The 26,549-nt window shown below is 40.3% G+C and overlaps 1 protein-coding gene across 1 annotated transcript; it reads right to left on the bottom strand.

The window, feature by feature from the left end:
* Positions 1-893: 893 nt before the first annotated feature.
* Pym1 (PYM homolog 1, exon junction complex associated factor) lies at positions 894-21,659 on the bottom strand. Its single transcript, XM_015483253.2, has 3 exons — positions 21,539-21,659; positions 2,274-2,367; positions 894-1,868 (listed from the first exon to the last, which is right to left on the bottom strand). The coding sequence occupies exons 1-3, from the start codon at positions 21,570-21,572 to the stop codon at positions 1,385-1,387; spliced, it is 612 nt and encodes a 203-aa protein (XP_015338739.1). The 5' UTR covers positions 21,573-21,659; the 3' UTR covers positions 894-1,384.
* Between the last annotated feature and the right edge of the window lie 4,890 nt (positions 21,660-26,549).

Here is a 26,549-nt window from a genome sequence, read left to right as displayed (position 1 = left end):
GGATGTTCTCTCTGATATGTGGATGCTAACACACAAGTGCGGGAGGGGAAGAACAGTTTAGTGGATTAGACAAAGGGAAATGAAAGGAAGGGAGCAGGTATAGGAATAGGAAAGATAGTAGAATGGACTTAACTTTCCTATGTTCATATATGAATATACCACAATTAATTTCCACGTCATGTACAACCACGAGAATGTGATCCTAATTAGAATGTTACATTCCATGTGTGTATAATGTCAAAATATACTCTACTGGGCTGGGATTGTAGCTCAGTCGTAGAGCGCTCACCTAGCATGCGCGGAGCCCTGGGTTCGATCCTCAACACCACATAAAAATAAATAAACAAAATAAATAATAAATAAATAAATAAACACACATACACACTCTGATGTATATCTAAAAATAACAACAATAAAAAATCTGTTCCAAGTTCCATTAGATTCTAAGACTAATTTCTATTTACTGATATCTGAGTAGACATGTACAGAAATCAGTGTTGCTAATTTGGTAATACATGGGCTGGGGATGTGGCTCAAGCAGTAGTGCGCTTGCCTGGCATGCGTGCGGCCCGGGTTCGATCCTCAGCACCACATACAAAGATGTTGTGTCTGCCGATAACTAAAAAAATAAATATTAAAAATTCTCTCTCTCCCTCTCTCTCTTTAAAAAATAAAAATAAATAATTTGGTAATACACTCATAATTTTTTAAAATTAAAAGAAATATTACTCCCAACATGTGTATTTCTGGGCCAAATTTATGGGATAAAACAAAGAGATAAAGCCTAGGGCTGGGGATACAGCTCAGTTAGTAGAGTACTTGCCTTCTATGCACAAGGCCTGGGTTCAATCCCCAGCACCACAAAAAAAGAAAGAAAGAAAGAGACAAAGCCAGACATGTCTACTTGAGTTTATTCTTGTTCTTTAAAAAAAGAAAAACAGAGAGAGAGAGAAAGAGACAAAGTGGGGTGGGGGAAGAGAGAGATATTAGGATAGACAGGGAAATAACTCAAACACTGTGAACAGGAACCAAGACTCCAAGATTTGGGCGTACTCCCTCTACCCTCCACCTCAGTTCTCCAAGAGAGTCCCACCCACCTGATTTTCTTTTAAACAAGACACCCAAATCAGCAGCAAAGGTACCTGGGGTAGACACTGAGATTTTGAACACTGGGAATGAGAGGGAGAAAGTCCCAAAATTAGGAGTTGGAAGAAAAGGGAAGGAATGAGGGAGAGGCTAGGCTCTGGAGGGCAGAGTTGGGCAGCGAGAGGTGGAAGTGAGTCAGTATGAGGGGTTCCCCTCCTGACCGCTGCTGCCCACACTTCCCTGGACCCCAGAGAGCCCCACGGTTTGTTCTGCAGTCCATTCCCTATTCCCAAAGGCCTCACAGGCCTAACTCCAAGTCCTCTAGCTCCTCCTCCAGCGCCCTCCTCCTTGCTAGCTTCTCCAGCTGCTCTTTGCTGGGCTGACTGACTTCTCCAGCCTGGATCCGCTGTTGCAGCTCTTCCACCTGCCGAAGCTTTTTCTTTAGGTTCTTTATCTTCTTGGCTTTCTCAGTGGTGGCAGCTGAATCAGGTGGGTCAGAAGCAGCTGTTGAGGCTGAGTGGGAGCCTTGTGGAGCACTGGGGAGTTGGGCTGTCTCTCCCAGGGACACCTTGTCAAGAGTCCGGCTCAAGGCCTCTGCCTCTCCTTTCTCTTGCTGTTGCCGCCTCTTCTCCTTTCGCTTCAGGTTGCGTTTGGCTGTCTTGGAGAGGCCTGGTTCACCACCTTCAGGTCTAGATGGGGTAACAGGAGTGGTGGCCTCAGGGCTCAGCCCTGGAGGCAGCTCTGGTTTACTCTTGAAAAACTTCACATATTTATTTTCATACCTGCAGAAAACAAAAGAAGTCAACAAATTTCTAAGAATCACTGACTTTTTGATTCTTAATCTTCCAAATCACTTCACTCTCATAACATTCCCAATTCCCTCCTCTCTTTAGGTGCCTCCCCCACTTTGCCTAGCTCTGCAGGAGAGGCTGTTGGAGGGTGCCAAGGATCTGAAATTGTGACTGGCATTTGGAGGTTCTGATTATCAGAGGTCATAGAATCAAGACTAGTCACATGTAACCCTCAGTCATCTGAGACCCCACCCAGCACCTTGCTCTCCTTTCTCCAGTGCCCTTCCTTCCATTTCCTTGGGGTACTGGAGAGTCATCCCTGAATTTATGGGCACACATAATTTATACTTCTGGAAGGACCCCATTAACTAGCCCTTCTCAAGCCTAACCACGCACACTGGGACCTCCTCCTGGGGCACATAGCCTTCTTTCACCCTCCGCTGCTTGCGCCAGGTCCCGTCAGGTCGCTGTGTTGAGGCGATGTACTTGCCTGAAATGAGAGAGATTAAGGTGGAGAGTTATTCTTTCTTATTTTCTAAGATGAAAGAATGCGTAAATGTGCATTTCCCTTAGCACCTATCTTGTCTACCAAATGCAAACTGCTAAGTTATATTTTCTTCTATCAACCCTAATCCCTGTCATCATTATTTACTGAGTAACTATGCACTATACAACATACCACCCTTGCCCTCAAGGAGCTTTTTTTATAATTTAGTTGGCAAGAGAGGATAGGCATAGACCCAATTATTCACCAGTTTGGGCAACATAGTGAGACTCCATCAAAAACTGAGTGCAGTAGCACATGCCTATAATCTCAGCAACTCTGGAGGCTGAGGCAAAAAGATCACAAGTTCAAGGTCAGACTCTGCAATTTAGCAAGACCCTGTCTCAAAATTTAAAAAAATGAAAAGGGCTGCTGGGAATGTGGCTCAGTGGTAAAGCATCCCTGGTTTCAATCTTCAGCTTAAAAAAAAAAAGAGAAAGAAACACAAAACAATTGTAAGAGGACATCAAAGAAAAGCACCAAGTACACAAGAGTATACATAAAGGATACTTGTTGATAATTATTGAATTAGCAAAAAGCTGAAAGTAACTTAAGTGGTGATCAACAGATGAATGATTAAATGGCTTTGGTTCGTCCACACAACAGAACACCATACTGTTGTTAAAAAGAATGTTAGATATAGCTGCCAGGTGCTATAGCATCCCCTCAGCAGTTCAAAAAAAAGGGGGGGATGTTAAATATAAATGTACTACCATTGAATAGTGTGTATGGTACACTAAGTGAAAAAGTGAATTGTAGGATAATGTGTAGAGGTCCTTAAACCTTTTTACTTTAGGAACCCTTTACCCAGCGCCTCATACAAGCTAGCAAGTATTCCACCACTGAGCTAGCTACATCCCCAACCCTTGGTACTGGGCATTGAACCCAGAGGCATTATACTACTGACCTACATCTCCAGCCATTTTTTTTATTTTTTGAGATACGGTCTTGATAAATTGCCTAGGCTGGCCTCAAACTTGCAATGGTCCTACCTCTACCTCTTGAGGAACTGGGATTACAGGCTGGCATCACTATGCCCAGCTCTCTTTATAGTCTTATTTTACAATGTTATGTATTTATTTATGTTACAATTCAAAAAAATGCACTAATTTCCTCAGAAAAGTCTGTAAGCACTAGGAAGTTGTAAATTTCACAGTGGCTAAAGTTTCCCAAACTTCTAATTTTCTAATTTTGGAGGGTTTGAATTTTATCATTGATAATAAATATTGTCAGTTGTTTTCCTTGAAATGACAGGCTTGTCTACGGCCATACCACCCTGAACATGCCCGATCTCACGATCTCGTCTGAAATGACAGGCTTGCTTCCTTCCTTCATTTTCAAAAGAATGACTGTCAAATATATCTGACAGGTTTTTGTTTTGTTTATTTTGTAAGACAGGGGCTGCTAAATGGCTGAGGCTGGCCTTGAATTTGGGAAACACCTGCTTCAGCCTCCTCAGCTGCTGGGATTATAGGCAAGCACCACCACACCCAGCTGTGAAAATGTTTTTGCTTACAGAATTCCTAAAAGGGTTTTTAAGGCCCCTGCACCACCCCCATCTCCAAGAGTCATGGAGAACACTTTCAGAACCTCTGGTAGAAAGTATGGGTCCCATTTTTGGTGAAGCATGAGGCAGGACTTAAAGGTCTATGAACACAGGTCATGCCTGTAATCCCAATATTCAGAAGGCTGAAGCAAGAAGATTGCTTGAGCCCAGGCGTCTGAGAATAACCTGGGCAACACAGCAAGACCCTGTCTAAAAAAAGGGCGGGAGGTGTAGCTTAGTAGTAGAGCGCTTCTTAGCATGGATGTAGCCCTGGGTTTGATTCCCAGCACCAAAACAGAAATTCTATGTTGTCTGTGTATGAGGACAAAGAGAAAAGTGTGGAAGGACACATACCAAGCCTTTAATGTTGTTTACTTTAATAGGGATAACCTGGAAAAAGAGAAATGGCAAAACCATTTTTTAAAATTATATATATAATTACTCGTTTTAAAAAAAAAAAAAAAACTGTAGTACTTTTTTTGGTGGGGGGTACCAGGGATTGAACTCAGGGGCACTCGATCACTGAGTCACATCCCTAACCCTATTCTGTATTCTTTAAATTAGAGACAGGGTCTCACTGAGTTTCTTAGCACCTCGATAAATTGCTGAGCTGGTGAATTCACTGTCTCCACCTCCCAAGCTGCTGGGATTACGGCAGAAAAATCAAATCTAGGACCTCCTATGAGGATTATGTATTTTTCCATTAATTGATTTTTTTTTCAAAATGCAAATATCAGCTAAATGTAGTGGTATACACCTGTAATCTCAGGGACTTGGGAGGTTGAGGCAGGAGGATTCCAAATTCAAGGCCAGCTTCAGTAATTAGGGAGGCCCTAAGCAATTTAGACCCTATCTCAAAATAAGAAAAAAAAAAAAAAAAAAGGATTGGGGAATGTAATTTAGTGCTCAGTGGTAAAACATCCCTGGGTTCAACCCCAAGTACCCCCAAAAAAGAAAAAAGCAGTAGTCAGGCTGGGAATGAAAAATCGGGCCAGGCCAGACCAGATCAGACACATGCCTATAATCCAGGCAACTCAGGAGGTTGACACAGGAAGATTACAAGTTCAAGACTAGCCTCAGCAATTTAGCTAGCTAAGCAACTTAGTGAGACCCTGGCTCAAAATAAAAATTAAAAAGGGCTGAGGACATGATTCAGTTGGTTAAGCACTCTGGATTCAATCCCCAGTAGCAAGAAAAAGGGAAATGGGGCCAGATCTTAGGTCTTAGAAACAAGGTCAAGGAATTTGGACTTTATCAGATGAGTAAAAGAAATACGGAGGATATTTTTTGGTCAGGAGTGATAGTTAGACACAAGAATAAAAAAAAAAAAAAACCTGAAAAGCTTCATGAAAGGACTAAGACTAGTGTGGGCTCTGAAGAAAGGGTCAAACTATAGGAAATGAGAAAGCAGACAGAATGGATCGGAAACAGAAGTCCATTCTAAAACAAAAACTCAGATGTGAGAATACAGATGGCATTTTCAGGAGATGGCAAGTAGAGGAGTCTGGCTGAGCCAAAGAAAGGACTGGTATAGTGAAAGGCCAATGTTCAGATCTTGAATGCCAGTTAAGGAGTTTAATATGTGGCACATGGCATGCATTCACTAAACACTTGTCAAATGAATGAATCCTTTATCCAAAGCATTTTTGTAAAGCCTTGGATATGAATAAATCCTTTATTCAAAACAGTGTTTTAGACCAGTTAATCCGGCATGATGAGAAGGTAAATTGGAAAAGAAAAACACTGGAGTCTAAGGAAACCAGTTAGAAAAAAGACTGCAATAATCTTTTTCTCCTCCCCCATCCCCACCCTGGTTACTGGGGATTGACCTCGGGGCACTCTACCCCTGAGCTATAGACACAGCCCTTAGTATTTTTTGAGACAGGGTCTCTCTAAATTACTCAGGCTGGACTTAAATCTGCAATCCTCCTGCCTCAGCCTCCTAAGACTGTAGTAATCTTGGCATGAAGAGGCAGAATTGGCTAAAAAAGAACTCAAAGAAGACACTGATGCTAATGCATTATCAAAGGATCAACCATACTTGGTGATTCACTGACTAGAGGAGAGGTAAGCAAGTTAGAAATCAAAAATAACTCAATACATTTCTAGTAATCCTACTGTTAAGAATTAACATAAAGGAATAGTTCCAAGAGGAAAAAATACAAAGAAAGAGGAAAATATAATTACGTAAAACTTATGGCATTATCTATGAATAAAAATTAAAACCAAAATTTACATCCAATTTTATAAGAATGGCTAAATATACATAGTATATATGTTTAAATGATGACAGAAGCCAGGCACCATGGCACACACCTATAATCCCAGGTACTCAAGGAAGCTGGGGCAGGAGGATCACAAATTCAAGGCCAACCTCAGCAATTTAGCAAGACCTGTCTCAAAAAGTAAAAAAAAAAAAAAAAAAAAAATTAAAAATAAAAGAAAGAGCTGGGAATGTAGCTCACTGGTAAAGCACCCCTGGCATCAAATTCAGATACCTACCCACCCCCCACACACAATGATAAAATTTTTCAAAAAATCTTATGATGTGATCTAATAGAAAATATAAGAAAATTATACATATACCATGATTTTTTTTTTTTTTTTTGTACCAGGGGTTGAACCCATGGGCACTTAACCACTGAACCACATCCCCAGTCCTTTTTTTATATTTTATTTAGAGACAAGGTTGCTTAGGGCCTTGCTGAATCACTGAAGCTAGCTTTTAACTTGTGGTCCTCCAGAGCCACTGGGATTACAGGCATGCACCTCGGAGCCTGGCCACCCATGATTTCAACAATTAAATGTTATGAATATTTGTAAATTTAGAAAAGGATATGCAATAATGAAAATGTTATGTTAGGGTAATAAAATTACAAATACTTTATTTTGCTGAGCATGGTGGAGCACATCTATAATCCCACAAAATGGAAGGATGAGGTAGGAGGATTGCAAATTTGGGCCAGTCTCAGCAATGTAAAGAGACCCTGTCTTGGCTGGGGCTATGGTCCAGTGGGTAGAGTGCTTGCCTTGCATGCACAGGGCCCTGGGTTCAATCCTCAGCAACACACACACACACACACACACACACACACGCGAGATCCTGTCTCAAAATAAAAAAATTTTAAAGGACCAGGGATATAGCTCAGTGCTAAAGTGCCCCTGGAGTCAATATCCAGGACAAAAGAAATTTTTTTTTTCTTTTAAAATATTCCCTTTAATGTTGCTGACATATTGTGGATTTCTTAAATATGTAATTTTAGGTGGCTTAGAGAATTATGGTACACTAAGGACAGCAAAATTATCTTGACCAAATAATTCATAAAGATTAGAGACACAGCACCTATTGTGATCCTTGGAAAATGAGCAGGATTTAGACAAGTAAAGGTGAAAGCAGAGTTGAGAAAAAAAGAGAAAGGTAAAGGAACAAGAGCAAAGGGGCAAAAAATATTTGAACCTTTACTTAAAATTCTTCCTGGATTCCTATTTCCCTCTGGGTACTTACATGGAGTCACATACAGAAGGTCCTCTTGACCTAGCTCCTGCTAGTCTCCAGCCTCCTAACACACAGGCAGCCACTCGCTTTCTACTCTAGCCACAGAAATAGTCACAAATCTCACCCAGAACTGTGCCTCTACTCTCTATGTCTTTTTGCTTTATTTCCCTTTTCCTTATTTCTTATGTTAGCTAATTCTTACTGGTCTTTAAGTGAATTCACTCCACTGCAGCCTTCCCTGAGCTTCCCAACACAAGCCAAGTTAGAAGCTGCCCTTCATGCACACATAACACCTATTTCAGCCTTTATCATGATCTAATGTTTAATGTAATTGTTTGCTTGTTTGAATGCAAGGACTTTGTCTTTTAACTCTGTAGCGAAGAGCTTGGCTCATGGAAGACAGTAAATGTTGGTTGAATTAATAAATGTGAAAGTTTAAGTATATCATGAAATAGCAAGAATCCAGCATATTTTTTTAAAGAGAGAGGGGAGAGAGAGAGAGAGAGAATTTTTTTAATATTTATTTTTAATTTTTTTTCGGCGGACACAACATTTTTGTTTGTACGTGGTGCTAAGAATCAAACCCGGGCCGCACACATGCCAGGCCAGCGCGCTACCGCCTGAGCCACATCCCCAGCCCCAAATTTTGGACAAAAAGGTATATATAATGAGAAAAGAAACTAGAATAAACTAGTGAGTATATGAAAGATCTCCAATCTCTACTGCATTTGGGATTTAAGCCTTAGATTGCAGGAGAACACCAAAGACCTATAATGGAGTACAGGTGATCTGCTTAAAGCTATGCTTTTAAGTCTAACCTGAGTTGGGCACAGTGCTGTAATCCCAGCCCACCTTTAATCCCAGTGACTCGGGAGGCTGAGGCAGGAGAATTGCAAACTCAAGACCAGCCTCGGCAACTTACTAAGACCCTAAGCAACATAGACAGACCCTATCTCAAAATAAAAAATTAAAAAGTCTGTGGATATGGCTGAATGGTAAAATTCTTCTGGGCTCAATCCCCAGTACCAAAAAAAAAAAAAAAAAAGAATTTGAAAATATAGTGTAGTCATCCCTCAGCATCTGTGGGGGAATGTTTCCAGGACACCTCAGGACACCAAATCCTCAGGTGCTTAAGTCTCTTATACAAAATGGCATAATGTTTGCATATAACCTTTTCAAATCCTCCCATATACTCGAATTATCTCTGAATTATTTATAATACCTAATACAATGTAATGATATATAAATTCTTGTAAACTACATTGTTCAGGGAATAATTACAAGAAAATCAAGAGTAGTGACGTGTTCAGTAGAGACACACACACACACACAAAAAAAAAAAAAAAAAAAAAACTTTTTTTTTTTTTTTTAAGAGATGGATCTTGCTCTGTTGCCCATGCTGATCCCAAATTCCTGGGCTCAAGCAATCCTCCTGTCTCAGCATCCCTAGTAGCTGGGATTACAAGTATATGCCACACCCAGCCATGAATATTTTCAATCTGAGGTTGGTTGAATCTGTAGATGCAGAACCCATGAATGTGAAGGGGTGACTATACAATAAACTTAAAGTGGAGAAAATGAAAACAATAGCTGTAACAAAAGAAGACCTAACTGGGATAGTCTTTGTGGCATTAAAAGGAAAATGAAAAGAAAAATCCATTACGAAGGATAAATGAACAAGATGCAAAGACTGCTAAGATTTGAATTGGAGAGGAAATAATAAAAATAGTGTTACAATGAATTTAATTTGATGCCTTTCATATATATTATCTTTTTTTCACCCCATATTTTTGGGTAAATAGGGCATATGGTAATAACACTTATTCACACATGGATTTTAAATGTTTATTGAGCACTTACTGTTGTGCCAGGCACTGTAACAGAAGCTAGAGATACAATAATGAATAAAGCAAGCAAGATTCTTGCCTGCTTATAGCATACATTCCTGTGAGGAAGATAATAAATGAGGACACAAACTAATTACAATATCACTCTTGAATGTGGAAAGTGGGAAGAATAAAAACCACTGACATATACAAAGTCCAGAAAGGAAAACTTTGTGAAAATAACTAACTCACTTCTAGACAATCAATGTTTTACATGGAATCAGGGAGAAAGGGATAATAGTAGTAATATTGAATACTAGAAATATTGAAGTCAAATGCATAGAGTTTATAGCAGGCCCCTTTTATCAGAGGGGGATATATTTCAAGATCCACACTGGATGCTTGAAACTGCAGATAATACCAAACCCTATACACAGGTTGAGCATCCCTAATCCAAAAATCCAAACTCTGAAATGCTCTAAATCTGAAACTTTTTGATTGCTGACATGATGCCACAAGCAGAAAATTCCACACCCGATCACATGTGATAGATCACAGTCAAAATGCAGTTATGCTTAAAATATTATATTAAATTTCCTTCAGGCTGTGTATGTAGGGTATATCTGAAACATAAATAAATGCTGTGTTTAGAATTGGATTCTATCCCAAGATATTTCACTATGTATATGCAAATATTCCAAAATCTAAAAACATCCAAAATCCAAAACACTTCTGGTCCCAAGCATTTTGGATAAGGGATACTCACCCTGTATACTGTTTTATCCTAATTATAAATATTTATGCCAAAGCTTAATTTATAAATTAGGCACAGTAAGAAATTAACAATAACTAATAAAATATAACTATAACAATATACCATAATAAGTTATTTAAACGTGGTCTCTATTACTCTCTCAAAATATCTTATTGTACTATACTGTATTTTTGCACTTGAATTGATCACAGTTAACTGAAACCATAGAAAACAAAACTTCTGACAAAGGGGCACTATTGCATAGTTGAAGAATTAAGAGAAGTAAAGATAGATTGTGAGGAAAGCAGGGCAGAGCTTCTTGAATGGCCATCCTGTGTGGAAGCCCTCTGAGATACAAATAGCTCATTATCACATAGGAGCACCTATTTTATGTTATCTTGGTTCCATCCTCTGGCCTTGATGGTATCCAAGGGTGAAGTCAAAAAGAAGGGAGAGGTTTGGCGATTCCCACCCCTAGAAATAAAAACCAAGGGCAGAATATCAGGACTTTCAGATAACATTTTTGAGAGAATCAGAAAGTACAGATTAGGGACTGCTACTCTGTTTTTTAAACTTTGTCATTTCCCACATCTATTGTTTTATAATTTTCAACCTGTTTTCCTTAAACCTATTAGTAATAAAAACTCTTAATCCAAAAAGGGCCTTGTTTGAGGGGTCGCAGGAAGACAGTACAGAGACAACATTGCAAGGCTTGGGAGAACTCCAAGGGACTAGAGAAAGTGACTGGTAAAGATGTGTTGATGAGCCTGAGGATGATCTCCGGCCAATGATAAGACCTAGCTAGAGGTGGTTTCCAAAAAAGAGATCAGAGTTGGAGGAATGACCCTGGAAAATGATCATGATTATTTCTCTCAAGGAAGTAAAGGTACTAAAATCATGAAGTGATTCATAGAAAAGGACAGAATAATGCCATGGAGACCAAAAGAGTTTTATGTAACAGTAGTTGATTAACAGTGTTAAAAGTACCATTTTAAGGGAGTAAGTGATTAACACTATTAAATACTGCAGTGAGATCTAGGACAAGGAGAACTGAGTAAAAGTCAACTGTTTCTGGCAATTTGGAAATCCCTGGTTATCTCCAAGAATAGAGCTTTGGAAAAGCATGGTGGTCAGAAGCTAGACTACAAATTAATTAAATATGATAAATAGGCGCAGTGGCTCACAGTTGTAATCCCAGGGACTCAGGAGGCTGAGGCAGGAGGATTCTGAGTTCAAAGCCAGCCTCAGCAATTTAGCAAAGCCCTAAGCAACTTAGTGAGATCCTGTCTCAAAATAACTAAATAAAAATAAAAAGTGCTCAGTTTGTGGCACCATAGGATTAATCCCTGATACCGAAAAAAAAAAGAAGAAAAAGGACAAACATTTATTGAAAGCTTCCTATGAGAAATGTACTGTACTAAGTGCCATTAGGATTAACAATATGAGCAAGCAAAATGGTGCTTAGTTTCAAAAAATGTACATTCTAAGTAAGGGGAGCTGGGCAAGCAAAAAATAAGACAAACAACAAAAGTAACCTAACAGATGCAGATAAGGAATAAATAACCATACTCCATTTGATGAGGGAAGGTAGCAGGAAACTAGGAAAACCTTAAGAAATTGACATTAAAGATTAGGTAATAGTAATAATAAAAACAACAAATAAGCAGCCAATATTTTACAGGCAGAAAAGAAGAGAAACAAATAGGAACAACAAGAAGCAAAATCATAGCAGTAGAAAACTCACAGTATGTTATGAATGATTACAAATAAGCATTTATTAATGAGTAGCTATATTACACCAGGAACTTCATATACTTTATCTTGTTGAGTTTAGACAGTGGGTAAATATTATTTACAAGTTGAGGAAATAGTCTTACAGAGATTGAGTAGTATGTTGTAGTACACACCTATAATCCCAGCTATTTGGGACTGTGAGGCAGGAGGATCACAAATTTAAGGCCATCTTATGCAATTTAGGAGACCCTGTTTCTTTTCTTCCTTTTTTTTTGGGGGGGGTGGTGCTGGGGATTGAACCCAGGGCCTTGTGCATGTGAGGCAAGCACTCTATCAACTGAGCTACATTCCCAGCCCTAGGAGACCCTGTTTCAAAAGATGTAGGCGTGCTAAGGATATAGCTCAGTGGTAAAGTGCTTGCTTAGAATGCCTAAGGTCCTGTGATCAATCTCTAGTATTAATAAGAAAGACTAGTCCAAGATCTTATAAAGGTAGCATGTAGCTAGCTGTAGTTACATTCTGAACTCAGGTCTGATGCCAAAACTTACTATCACACTGATGTTCTACTTTCCTATAAAGCCCAGTTTCACCAGAGGGTACAGGCAAACATACAATATGTGACAAATACTAGAATGAAAACTAGTCTGTGCTCATACTAGAGAGTCATGTCTTAATGTAAGCAGGTAGCATGAAGAGTCCATGTATCAATCTGAAAGTTAACTCCCAAAAGTTAACTCCCAAATAATAACATTAGCAATCTTTTATTGAGTACTTGCCAAATACTTTATTCAATATTTATAAATATTATCTTATTTCATTTTCACAACTCCAAAGTATTATTCCAGTTTAATAGAAAATGAGAAATTTAATAACTTGCCCAAAGTTAATTAGTAAACTGCATCAAAAATTGAACTCAGAGTAAGGGCTCCCAAGGCTACAGTCTTTCTTTTACACTGGTACTAGGGATTGAATCAGGGCTGCTCTACCACTGCTACCTTCTCAGCCCTTTTAATTAATGTATGTATTTATATATTTTTATTTTTTGGTACTGAAGCTTGAACTCAGTGTCGCTAAACCACCAAGCCATATCCCTAGAGCATTTTTCTAGTGTTTTATACTGAGTCAGGGTCTCACCAAATCCTTAGGGCCTCACCAAGTTGCTGAAACTGGCTTTAAACTTGCAATCCTTCTACCTTAGCCTTCTGAGTTGCTGGAATTACAGGCATGTACCATAACCTCCAAAAGAGCTGGAGATGTAGTTCAATAATAAAGAGCCCTTGGGTTAAATCCCCAGTACCAAAAAAAAAAAAAAAAAAAGTACTAAGGATATTAAAAGGATATGCTAAATGTGTAAAATAAATAAATATGAATTAATTTTCACAATTAAAAAAAAAAATCAAAATGTATCCTTCTGGGCAATCTATCCTAAGATAATAACCCTAAATGAGGGGCTGGGAGTACAGCTCAGTTGTAGAATGCTTGCCAAGCATGCACTAAGCCCTAGGTTCAATTCCCAAACCACATCACAAAACAAAACAATAACCCTAAATATAGGCAAAAATTTATGTGCAAAAATATTCACGAAGTTCTTATAAAAAAATTTTTTTAGAGTGTTACAGCTCTTTTAGAATCTGCATAAAAGATTTGCTAGTTTTTGCCAGAAACAACCCCACCCCCATAGCAGACAAACAAAAGTTCTGGAAATAATCTAAAAATCCAATGGCAGAAGAAAGGTAAGGGCTAAAGGTGTGGCTCAGTGGTAAAGCAACTCTGGCTTCAGTTTCCAGCATTAAAAAAAAAGAGAGAGAGAATTAATGTCATAAGGTTAAGTGAAAGGCAAGATATTAAAAACATATAGAGCTAGGCATGGGGATGCATGCCTGTAATCCCAGTGATTTAGGAGACTGAAACAGGAGGATCACAAGTTCAAACGAAGCCTTAGCACTTAGTGAGCCCCAGAGCAACTGAGCAAGCCCCTGTTTCTAATAAAATATAAAAAAGAGCTGTGGATGTGGCCCCTGGATTCAATCTCTGGTATCAAAAAAAAAAAAGCAGTAACCTTATAGTATGTCAGATGAGATGGAATAGAAAGAGACTAGAGATTAGACAATTTATTTAAAAGGTCACAGCAATATTTGTAGAATAATAGAAACTAAAATTTTAACAGGCACTTAGAATAGCTCAACTATTATGCTTGACACTTGGTATATAATCTCTGCTAATCCATACACCAACCCTTACATAATAGTAATAATTACAAAAGAGTGCTTTGGACACATGTGTCAGATATGTACATTGCTTTATTTAAACTTTTAAAAATATTTTTAATATCTATTTTTGTTTTATTTATTTTTATTTGGTGCTGAGGCTTGAACCAATGCCTCACATGTGCGAGGCAAGCACTCTGCCACTGAGCCACAACCCCAGCCCACTTTAATTAAATTTTAATTCTCACAATATTTCATTAATGAGAAGAATTCCCAAGGCCATAGAGCTAAGTATTGAAGAAGGAATAAGTGTAATGCCACTAGAAATAAAAGAATATTTCAACAAGCTGGGTGTCATGGCATATGCATATAATTCTAGCTACTCAGGAGGCCGAGGCAGAAGGGCAGCAAATTCAAGGCCAGCCTTGGCAACTTTATGAGTCCCTATCTCAAAATAAAAAATAGGGGCTGAGGCAGTAGCTCAGTGGTAAAGTGCTTGCCTCGTATGTGTGAGGCACTGGGTTCAATCCTCAGCACCACATAAAAACAAATAAAGATACTGTTTGTTCATCTACAACTAAATAAATATTAAAAGAAAAAATAAAAAAAAAATAAAGGGGCTGGGAAATGGTAGAGTGCTCCAGGTTCAAACCCCAAAACTGGAAAAAAGTAAATAAATAAATAAGAACTAGAAAAAAAAAATTAGCCAGGCACAGTGCCACATGCCTATAATCCCTTGATTTGAGAGACTGAGGCAGGAGGTCCCAAATTCAGGGCATCCATAACTTCTTTCTCTGTATGTGACCTTTTTTTTTTTGCAGTGCTGGGGATTGAACCCAGGGCCTCAAACATGCTAGGCAAGTGCTCTATTGCTGAGCTGTGCTCCAGCCCACCTTTTTATCTTAAAGAGAATATATCTAATATTTTCCTATTAAGTATAATGCTAACTTTGTGAGACAAAAACCTTCATCAAGCAAAGAAAATTTCCTTCTATCTTTGATTAATAAAAATCATTATTAGTATTAGTTGAAGTGCTAGGGATTGAACTGAGGGCCTTGTGCATGCTAGGTAAGCTATTTCCCACTAAGCTACATCCCCAGTCTCCTCAATCCCCTTTTTAAAGCCAGGAATTATTTCCATCACGTATTTACATGATGGTGCTTTTTACCAGACAACAGTTTGGTTTCTACCGTGTCACTTTCCTTACATTAGGATCTTTTTGCAGTTGTAGCGTCTACATTGTTTATCTCAATATTTTTCCAACTGTGTTCCTGGAAATCCTGGGAGTGTTTCAGGGGTTATGTGGGATAGGATGGAATGAAAGAAAGGGAATAAGCACCTCTGTAGTTATATAGAGAAAAATAAACTGTTTCTTCTACTCTATGCTCAAAACATAGATCACTTCTGTGATCTCCAAATGTGTGGGGATTTCTTCCTACCAACAAGCAAGCAACCAGTTCTGCAGCAGATACCATCTGGACTTCCTCTAATTCAATTTAATTCAGACACTCTGTACCTGAAGGTAGCACAGTTTGAGGGCTCAGTCTCATCAGATTATTCCTCACTTCAGATCCAGTTGCATGTTTAGGCTTTTGAGTCTTCTGACCTACTGGCCACCAGTTGGGGTTCCTATAACCTCCTCCTGTGGTTCAATTTAATTGCTAAACAGCTTAGGGATCCAGTAATGCATATTTGTAATTTCAGTTACACAGGAGCCTAAGGTAGGAGGATCACAAATTCGAGGCCTGTCTGGGCAATTTAGCAAGACCCTGTCTCAAAATAAAAAATACAAAGGACTAGGGAAATAACCCAGTGGTAGAACACTTCTGGGTATAATCCCTAATACCAAAAAAAGAAAGAATATTTAAAGCTGAGCATAGTGGCACATACCTGTAATCCCTGCAACTTAGGAGGCTGAGGTAGAAGGATCACAAGTTCAGGCCAGCCTGGAAAACTTTGTGAGAGCCTGTCTCAAAATAAAAAAGGGCTAGGGCTGTAGCTCAGTAGTAGAGTGAGATAAAACTTTAACCTTGTGAGATAAAACCTTCATCAGGCAAAGAAAATTTCCTTCTATCTTTGATTAATAAAAATCATTATTAGTATTATTTGAAGTGCTGGGGATTGAACTGAGGGCCTTGCGCATGCTATCTCCATATCTCCCACTAAGCTAACATCCCCAGTCTCCTCAATCCCCTTTTTAACACCAGGAATTATTTCCTGGTGTTCAATCCCCAATTGGGTTTAATCCCCAATAAAGCAAAAAAAGAAAAAAAATCATATTTTGACAACTGATGTAAAAGGGAGGAGGTGGCAGATGGTATGAGAAAAGTAAAAAGCCAAGTCTGGTGACTCATGCATGTAATCCTAGCAATTTGGGAGGCTGGGACAGGAGGATCAAGAGTTCAAAGCCAGCCTCAGCAAAAGCAAGGTGCTAAGCAACTCAGTGAGACTCTGTTTCTAAATAAAATACAAAATAGGGCTGGGGATGTGGCTCAATGTTCAAGTGCCCCTGAGTTCAATCTCCAGTACCAAAATAATAATAACAATAAATAAAAAGGGCTGGAGCACAGCTCAGTGGTAGAACACCCGGGGTTCAATCTCTATCTCTAGTACTACTAAAAAAAAAAAAAGGAAAAGATGATTCAAAATACAAGGGCAATGAAAAGACCTAGTGCTCCAATTTTGGTTTCTACTTTCTAACATCATTCTTCAGTAAAATGAACAAAGGGCATGCCTGTAATCCCAGTGGCTCAGGAGACTGAGGCAGGAGGATAGCGAGTTCAAAGCCAGCCTCAGCAAAAGCAAGGTGCTAAACAACTCAGTGAGAGAGACCCTATCTCTAAATAAAATACAAAATAGGGCTGGGGATGTAGCTCAGTGGTTGAGTCTCTCTGAGTTCAATCCCCAGTACCACCCCCCACCAAAATATGAACAAAAATTCCTTGGAGAAATGGCTGATTCTAGAATTGAAGCAGGAAATATATACATGATGAGCCTGGAACATCTTCAAAAGGAGAGCTTACTTTGTATATCAAAGAGGAAAAGGGCCAGCTAAAAAAATAAGAGTTCCCAATGTCTAAAAGGTTGAGGGTTAGGGATGTAGCTCAGCAGTAAAGTGCTTGCCTAGCACACACAAGGCCTTGAACTCAATCCCCCGCATCAATAAATAAAGGCTGGAACAGTCAAGCAGTAAAATAAAAATAGTATTGGATTAAAAAAACTAATTATAAAATAAAAAATCAATGTCAATATTGATATAAATAAATGTTTGAAAAAATAAACAGAAAGGAGAGAAATCTCTTGTGCAGAATAATTCCAAATGATCTCTGTCCTTAAGGAAAAAAACCTAATATCCTACTCTTGATGTTTGGGCTGCATAAGTGACTTCCCTCCAAAGAATATAATGGAAAGGAGGAGGGTAGAGAGAAACTCTACAGTAGAGAAGCCTTACAACCACTACCTTACCTGATGACCATGGTCAATATCAATATTTAAAAACTCACTGTGATCCTACATCATTATCACTCTGCCTCTATGGTCTTATCCCCAAAATACATAACCCCATCTAATCATGAGAAAAATGTCAGATGAATTCCAATGGACAGCGAGCATTGTGACTAGCACACACCTATAATCTCAGTGACTCTCAAGACTGAAGCAGGAAGATAATAAGTGCAAGGCCAGCCTAAGCAATTCCGCAAGGTCCTGTCTCCAATGGAAAAGCCAGGAGTAGTGGCCCAATCCTGTAATCCTAGCAGCTCGGGAGGCTGCGACAAGAGAATCACTGGATCAAAGCCAGCCTCAGCAACACTGAGGCATGAAGCAACTCAGTGAGACCCTGTCTCTAAATAAAATACAAAATAGGGCTCGGGATGTGGCTCAGTGGTCGAGTACCTGAGTTCAATCCCCATTACCAAAAATAAAATAAAATGAAGAGAAGCCAGGTGTGGTGATGCATGCCTGTAATCCCACCAGTTCAGAAGGCTGAAGCAGGAGGATCCCAAGTTGAAAGCTGGTCCTGGCAACTTAGCGAAGCCCTAAACAACTTAGTGAGATCCTGTCTCAAAATAAAAAATAAAAAGGGCTGGGGACATGGCTCAGTGGTTAAGCACCCCTGGGTTCAATCCTCAGTAACAAAATAAATAAATAAATATTTAGAAATTTAAAATATATAAGTAAAATGAAAAGGGCTAGGGATGTAGCTCAGTGTTAAGAGTATCCCTGGGTCTAGCCCTTGCTACCATAAAAAGGCATAGGCAACTCAGGAGACAGGGTGATGCTAAGAATAATAACTGTAGTTAAGGAACAAACTAAGCAGCGAGGAAATGGAAATAGGTTTAGACCTGATATTCAATAAATCTGCCTGTGAATAGGAAAGAAACAGAAATGACATGCCTTGATTTTTCAATGAAACATAGTGAGCTTATCTGCCATAAAAGGAAAAATTAAAAGGGTGGGGCACAGAGAGTAGAAAAGATTAGAGAGATGGTCATGGGAAATTTAATGACACCTGGAAAAAAGTATTGTAGAGAAGCTGTGATCTGACAGAAGTTAACATTATATGGAATCTGCTAGTTTCTATGCTTTTTCTCTAGCAACATGCAACAGTCTAGAAACAGAAGCCAAGAAACTAGTTGATAGGTATGATTCAATATAACAGAAGCCCTTGCCTTAGTATAGAAGATCAAAATTACTAAGAAAATGAAAAAGATAGTATCAAATTGGTTGGCCATACAGGTCTAACTAAGCAGCAGGAAAGGTAATCATAAGGTACTGGTAGACTCAACAAAATGGGAAGGATCGAGAACCAGAAAAATGGGAATGAAGCTCTAATAGTACAGCTCTTGCCTAGCATGTTCAAGGTCTTGGGTTTGATCTTCAACACTGCACACTCCCACAAAAAAAGAATCAGAGCACCTAAAAAAGACAAATAGCTGCCTCTGTAGATCTGAGGTAGTCAAAAAGGGGAAGGAGGGCTGGGGTTATGACTCAATGGTAGAAGGCTTGCCTAGGATGTGTGAGGCACTGGGTTTGATTTTCAGCACTGTGTATAACTAAATGAATAAAATTAAAGTCCATTAACATCTAAAAAATAAATAAATACAGTTTAAAAAAAAGTAAAGGAGCTGGGTATAGTGGTATAAGCCTGTAATCCCAGTTACATAGGAAGCTGAGAAAGGAGGATCACAAGTTCAAGGCCAACCTGAGCAACTTAGTGAGACCCTGTCCTAAAATAAAATAAAAAGGCTGGAGATGTAGCTTAGTGGATGACTGCTTGCCTAGCATGCATAAAACCTTGGGTTTAATCCCAGTATCACAAAAAAGAAGAAAAAAAGAAGAAGGTGGTAACTGGTAAGAAGGCTAAAGTAAGTACTTGGAGGGTACCTGAAGGGAAGGTACTGGTAGTGTTGTCAGGTTGGTGGCAGTGACTTAGAACAAAGCAGCCTGTGTGGGAAAGAAACATCAACCAGGCCCCCCACGGAAACACCTGCCAATTAGCAGGATCTCCTGACTACCACCTGTCAATCAGCAGGACCCCTTGGACAATCCTGGAGTTCAGCCAGCTTTCCACCAACTCCAGCGGGACAAGGGACTCTAAAACACATTTTCCTGTCCCAAGCCCTTCCCTTCCTGCCTAAGCCCCATAAAATTCCAGTCCAGTCAAGCTCCCACGCGGTTTCTCCTCAGACCCTTCTCCTTGATTTTTCAATGAAACATAGGAGCTTATCTGCCATAAAAGGAAAAATTAAAAGGGAGGGGCACAGAGAGTAGAAAAGATTAGAGAGATGGTCATGGGAAATTTAATGACACCTGGAAATTTAATGACACTCTGTTGGTGTGATCGAGTTCCGCCCAGGAGTGATATCTCAAATAAGGCCTCATTCAGAGGCCTTTTTAAATCTTCGTCCTTTGGTCACTGCCCACCTTGCCTGATCTTATAAGTGTCACTGATGAGGTCCAGGTTGTAGTGATTCTAACATATATCTGGTTTGAAAATAGAAACGTAAGTCAATGGTCTCATGCTGAGAACCAGGAGATCAGAGAATTTCAAAAGTGCTAAAGACACTGAGAATAATAGCAAGAAACAGCATAGAGAAAACAATATGGTTTGATGGGTCTGGGTCCTTATGGACAGTAAATAATGGCACTGAAGTTTTAAAGAAACTACTATAATTGCATGGCAATACCTTCTACAAAGATTGCAGTGACAATGGTAGGCTGTATAGGAGTGGAAAAGAACAGTTTATTCCTCCCTCTTTCCCACACAGGCAAAGGGAACAGAAAATGTCTCTTTATGGCAGGGTAAGGGAGATGTGATATCTGGATTTTTATTAAGTCAGGATTAAGGGGGGAAAAAAAGGACTGGATGATAAGTAGTATTTTCAGAACATACATTAGAAGTTGAACACATTAAAGAAAGACTGAACAGTCAGCACAAGCAAAGATGGTGTATCACTTTGAAGAAGAGAGACCTGGGTTGTCATTAGGTACCATAAGATAGAGGGCTGAGATATAAGAAACATATAAAGCAGCAGAACAAGCGGCATGAATGGCACATTTTAAAACACACTGTGCATACCACTGCATATGCTCGGTGTCACCTACACAGAAGACTCACATATACCATACAGGCTACAAAAACATAATCACCTCGCACTTACATAGCATTTTACGAACTACTTTCGTATATATTACCCTATTTCACCTTCACTGGGTCGATATTACTACCATGCACATTTTTCTAAAGACAAGATTACTAGGATAAGACAAAACTATGAAGAAAGCCTTTATTTTTCAATTTCTCACATACACAGCAGACATTATTTGGCATCTCAAATAATCGGGCTAAAATTCTTCTCAAGCCAGAAGGAATAGTAGGTTCTATCAACCAAAGACCTTGGGAGAAGTCACTAGACACCTTCCTGTTTGCCTTCTCTCACCTTAGATTCTGCAATCCCTATCATCACGGGGGAGGTAGAGATAGGTGGCTCCATCAAGGAAAAAACTCAAGTTGAAAGTTATATTAAGTTCCTCCTCCCTTCACACATCTAGACCTCAGTGACCCAACAAATCAAGATGAGAGGGAGAGTGGGAAAACTAGGTAGCAATGGATTGGTCTTCAGTAGATATAGCTTCGAGAAAAAGAATGAAAACAGGGATGGGTAGGACAGGAAACAGGTATAACTAAGACATGAGGCGGGGGAGGCAGGGGGCTGGAATTGGACGGAAGTAAGAGTGTAGGAGTCCATAAGGCTGGAGAACTAGAGATATAGGAGCTCCAATCGCTGCAGAAAAACTGAGGGCCCGTGAGGGTCCTGAAGCAGGGAGCATTGAAAGACCCAGGGTTTGGGTGACCGGAAGCAGAGACCCCCCAAATACGAGACCAGAAGGGGGCGCAGGTGACACCCCGAAGGAGAGAATGAATGGGGAAGGCGGTCCGGGGGGCGGGGCAAAGGAGGGGCCCCGGGATGGGCGGGGCACAGACCCCTTTGCAAGTACGAACCCCTACCCCGAGAGCCCAGGGAGAAGCGAGTCCGCGAGTCCCGCACTCACCGCCGGTCTCGTCAGTTACATAGGGAGTCGCCATCTTGAAAACGCAAACCACTTCCGGCGTGCGCGGACTGGGGTCCCGCCCCCTCCCTACCGGAAGTGGAGTCCTGTTCGTAGCAAGCCACCATTTTAGTCTTAAAGGAAGAGTGCACCATTTCGTGGGCGAGGGAAAGGAAGAGGGGACTTAAAGCTGAGATAGTTGATAAAATAAAGCCTTGGATTCTTATTGCCACCCATATCACCCTTAAGCGCCTGGTGCGTGTAAATCAGCTGGGAGCGGGAGAGGTCCCGACACACAATTTCTCTCATCCCAGAACTGTACATCTAGGACATGCGAGGGGAAAGGGGCGCAAGGCCCAATTGCACCCGAAAGAGGGGGCTGATACAGAAGTAAAGGAAGATTATTCATGCTCTGACCTGACCCAGGTACCAAGGAGACTTGGTGACACGGGGCCGGCAAACTCCAGCAACGTACTTGAGTGCACCAATATTGCTGGAGGCATGTGGAAGACCCCAACTAACCCTTAGAAGGTGGGGAGGTCAAACTGGCATGCTGTTTGCCCTCACTGCCCAGCTAACTCTAGATCGAGACCTAAGAAAGAGGCCTGCAAGTCGGTGGCCGCTGCGGCTTGGTCACCTGTCCCCACACCCTCAGGGTTGCGGCTGGCTTTCATGGCCGAGTTGGGGCGGGCGGGCAGCACCCGGCAGCCTGGGCACTCGGTGGCGAAGTGACTTCCTGCCCTGGCCGCCTACCGGAGGAGTCTCCTCACGGTGAGCCCTAGGGTCAAGGCAGAGTGAAGGCATCTGGGCGGACCCAGTTAGTATTCTGTTCAACCTCGTGCAAGTCTCTGGGACCTGAGGATCTAAAGCGGGATAGCTAGCCTATAATCCCAGCCGGCCCACACGGTAACTCCCTTGGCAGGTCTGCCCTGCCTGCAGCCTCAATTGTTCTTCAAAGAACCCCAAAGTTCTCCCTCCCCCACTCCTCTGTAGCTGTAATTCCTCAGGGCTAAATCTTGTTAAACTAGTTTCTCTTTTGGCCTGGGAGGGGCGAGTCACAGCTTCCTCTCCTCAGGTATCCGGACTCTGTGCTCCTCCATCCCCTTATTTATTTTTCTTCAGCAACCCCTTTACCTTCCTCTGTAACCCTTATTTTAATGCCCACAGTACCTCTGTGAATATTAGTGACCACCTCTAACACTAGGCAGCATGCCTTAGTTAAAAAAACAAAACAAAAATAAAAACAGCAATTGGCTGACTAGGACCTTAGTCAAGCAAATTAAACCTCAGAAGTTTTTTTCAGGGCCACACCTGTGCTTTCTTTCCGTTCTCCCATCTCCTTGACTTCTACCTGGGACCCAACTCACAGGTCTCAAAAAGATTTATTTAAAAACTATTTACATCTTTGGGCTGGAGTTGTGGCTCAGTGGTAAAGCACTTGCCTAGCACGTGCGAGGCACTGGGTTCGATCCTCAGCACCACATAAAACAAATAAATAAATAAATAAATAAATAAAGATATTGTGTCCACCTACAACTATTAAAAAAAAAAAAAAAAAAAAAAAAAAGNACCTAAAAAAGACAAATAGCTGCCTCTGTAGATCTGAGGTAGTCAAAAAGGGGAAGGAGGGCTGGGGTTATGACTCAATGGTAGAAGGCTTGCCTAGGATGTGTGAGGCACTGGGTTTGATTTTCAGCACTGTGTATAACTAAATGAATAAAATTAAAGTCCATTAACATCTAAAAAATAAATAAATACAGTTTAAAAAAAAGTAAAGGAGCTGGGTATAGTGGTATAAGCCTGTAATCCCAGTTACATAGGAAGCTGAGAAAGGAGGATCACAAGTTCAAGGCCAACCTGAGCAACTTAGTGAGACCCTGTCTCTAAATAAAATACAAAATAGGGCTCGGGATGTGGCTCAGTGGTCGAGTACCTGAGTTCAATCCCCATTACCAAAAATAAAATAAAATGAAGAGAAGCCAGGTGTGGTGATGCATGCCTGTAATCCCACCAGTTCAGAAGGCTGAAGCAGGAGGATCCCAAGTTGAAAGCTGGTCCTGGCAACTTAGCGAAGCCCTAAACAACTTAGTGAGATCCTGTCTCAAAATAAAAAATAAAAAGGGCTGGGGACATGGCTCAGTGGTTAAGCACCCCTGGGTTCAATCCTCAGTAACAAAATAAATAAATAAATATTTAGAAATTTAAAATATATAAGTAAAATGAAAAGGGCTAGGGATGTAGCTCAGTGTTAAGAGTATCCCTGGGTCTAGCCCTTGCTACCATAAAAAGGCATAGGCAACTCAGGAGACAGGGTGATGCTAAGAATAATAACTGTAGTTAAGGAACAAACTAAGCAGCGAGGAAATGGAAATAGGTTTAGACCTGATATTCAATAAATCTGCCTGTGAATAGGAAAGAAACAGAAATGACATGCCTTGATTTTTCAATGAAACATAGTGAGCTTATCTGCCATAAAAGGAAAAATTAAAAGGGTGGGGCACAGAGAGTAGAAAAGATTAGAGAGATGGTCATGGGAAATTTAATGACACCTGGAAAAAAGTATTGTAGAGAAGCTGTGATCTGACAGAAGTTAACATTATATGGAATCTGCTAGTTTCTATGCTTTTTCTCTAGCAACATGCAACAGTCTAGAAACAGAAGCCAAGAAACTAGTTGATAGGTATGATTCAATATAACAGAAGCCCTTGCCTTAGTATAGAAGATCAAAATTACTAAGAAAATGAAAAAGATAGTATCAAATTGGTTGGCCATACAGGTCTAACTAAGCAGCAGGAAAGGTAATCATAAGGTACTGGTAGACTCAACAAAATGGGAAGGATCGAGAACCAGAAAAATGGGAATGAAGCTCTAATAGTACAGCTCTTGCCTAGCATGTTCAAGGTCTTGGGTTTGATCTTCAACACTGCACACTCCCACAAAAAAAGAATCAGAGCACCTAAAAAAGACAAATAGCTGCCTCTGTAGATCTGAGGTAGTCAAAAAGGGGAAGGAGGGCTGGGGTTATGACTCAATGGTAGAAGGCTTGCCTAGGATGTGTGAGGCACTGGGTTTGATTTTCAGCACTGTGTATAACTAAATGAATAAAATTAAAGTCCATTAACATCTAAAAAATAAATAAATACAGTTTAAAAAAAAGTAAAGGAGCTGGGTATAGTGGTATAAGCCTGTAATCCCAGTTACATAGGAAGCTGAGAAAGGAGGATCACAAGTTCAAGGCCAACCTGAGCAACTTAGTGAGACCCTGTCCTAAAATAAAATAAAAAGGCTGGAGATGTAGCTTAGTGGATGACTGCTTGCCTAGCATGCATAAAACCTTGGGTTTAATCCCAGTATCACAAAAAAGAAGAAAAAAAGAAGAAGGTGGTAACTGGTAAGAAGGCTAAAGTAAGTACTTGGAGGGTACCTGAAGGGAAGGTACTGGTAGTGTTGTCAGGTTGGTGGCAGTGACTTAGAACAAAGCAGCCTGTGTGGGAAAGAAACATCAACCAGGCCCCCCACGGAAACACCTGCCAATTAGCAGGATCTCCTGACTACCACCTGTCAATCAGCAGGACCCCTTGGACAATCCTGGAGTTCAGCCAGCTTTCCACCAACTCCAGCGGGACAAGGGACTCTAAAACACATTTTCCTGTCCCAAGCCCTTCCCTTCCTGCCTAAGCCCCATAAAATTCCAGTCCAGTCAAGCTCCCACGCGGTTTCTCCTCAGACCCTTCTCCTTGATTTTTCAATGAAACATAGGAGCTTATCTGCCATAAAAGGAAAAATTAAAAGGGAGGGGCACAGAGAGTAGAAAAGATTAGAGAGATGGTCATGGGAAATTTAATGACACCTGGAAATTTAATGACACTCTGTTGGTGTGATCGAGTTCCGCCCAGGAGTGATATCTCAAATAAGGCCTCATTCAGAGGCCTTTTTAAATCTTCGTCCTTTGGTCACTGCCCACCTTGCCTGATCTTATAAGTGTCACTGATGAGGTCCAGGTTGTAGTGATTCTAACATATATCTGGTTTGAAAATAGAAACGTAAGTCAATGGTCTCATGCTGAGAACCAGGAGATCAGAGAATTTCAAAAGTGCTAAAGACACTGAGAATAATAGCAAGAAACAGCATAGAGAAAACAATATGGTTTGATGGGTCTGGGTCCTTATGGACAGTAAATAATGGCACTGAAGTTTTAAAGAAACTACTATAATTGCATGGCAATACCTTCTACAAAGATTGCAGTGACAATGGTAGGCTGTATAGGAGTGGAAAAGAACAGTTTATTCCTCCCTCTTTCCCACACAGGCAAAGGGAACAGAAAATGTCTCTTTATGGCAGGGTAAGGGAGNTAAAAAATAAAAAAAAAAAAAAAAGAATCTTGTGATAGATGAATGTGTGGATATCGGAACTAATGGGCAACAGAACAACTAATGGGCAACAGAACAACTAATGGGCAACAGAACAATAGTGGAATGGTGGTAATACAAGGAAATAGTATCATCATGTTAGAAGTTTTGGAACAGGTACAAATAATGACTATTCAGCAGAGAAATCCATCACCCCTCTCCAAAGGGACTAACTATGACCTAAAAATCAGGTCATGTATATTTTCATATTAAACTTTTTGTTAAATAAACTTTTTAATAGTTAAAAAAAAAAAAAACTATAAACCATGCGTGTGGTGGTACATGCCTGTAATCCCAGTGGCAAGTCTGAGGCAGGAGGATCACAAGTTCAAAAACAAACAGCCTCAGCAACTTAGCAAGGCCCTAAGCAACTCGGAGACCCCATCTCTAAATAAAATATTTTATAAAAAAGGGGATGGGTGGGCTGGGATTGCGGCTCAGAGGTAGAATGCACGCCTAGCATGTGTGAGGCACTGGGTTCAATCCTCAGCATCACATAAAGTAAAATAAAGAAATCGTGTCCACCTATACCTAAAAATAAATAAATAAATATAATTTAAAAGGGGGAGTTGGTGCTGGGGATGTGGCTAAGTGGTTAAATGCCC

The sequence above is a fragment of the Marmota marmota genome, unplaced genomic scaffold (genome assembly GCF_001458135.2).
Source record: "Marmota marmota marmota unplaced genomic scaffold, marMar, whole genome shotgun sequence".
Classification (NCBI taxonomy): domain Eukaryota; kingdom Metazoa; phylum Chordata; class Mammalia; order Rodentia; family Sciuridae; genus Marmota; species Marmota marmota.
This window is presented reverse-complemented; position numbering and strand designations above follow the sequence as displayed.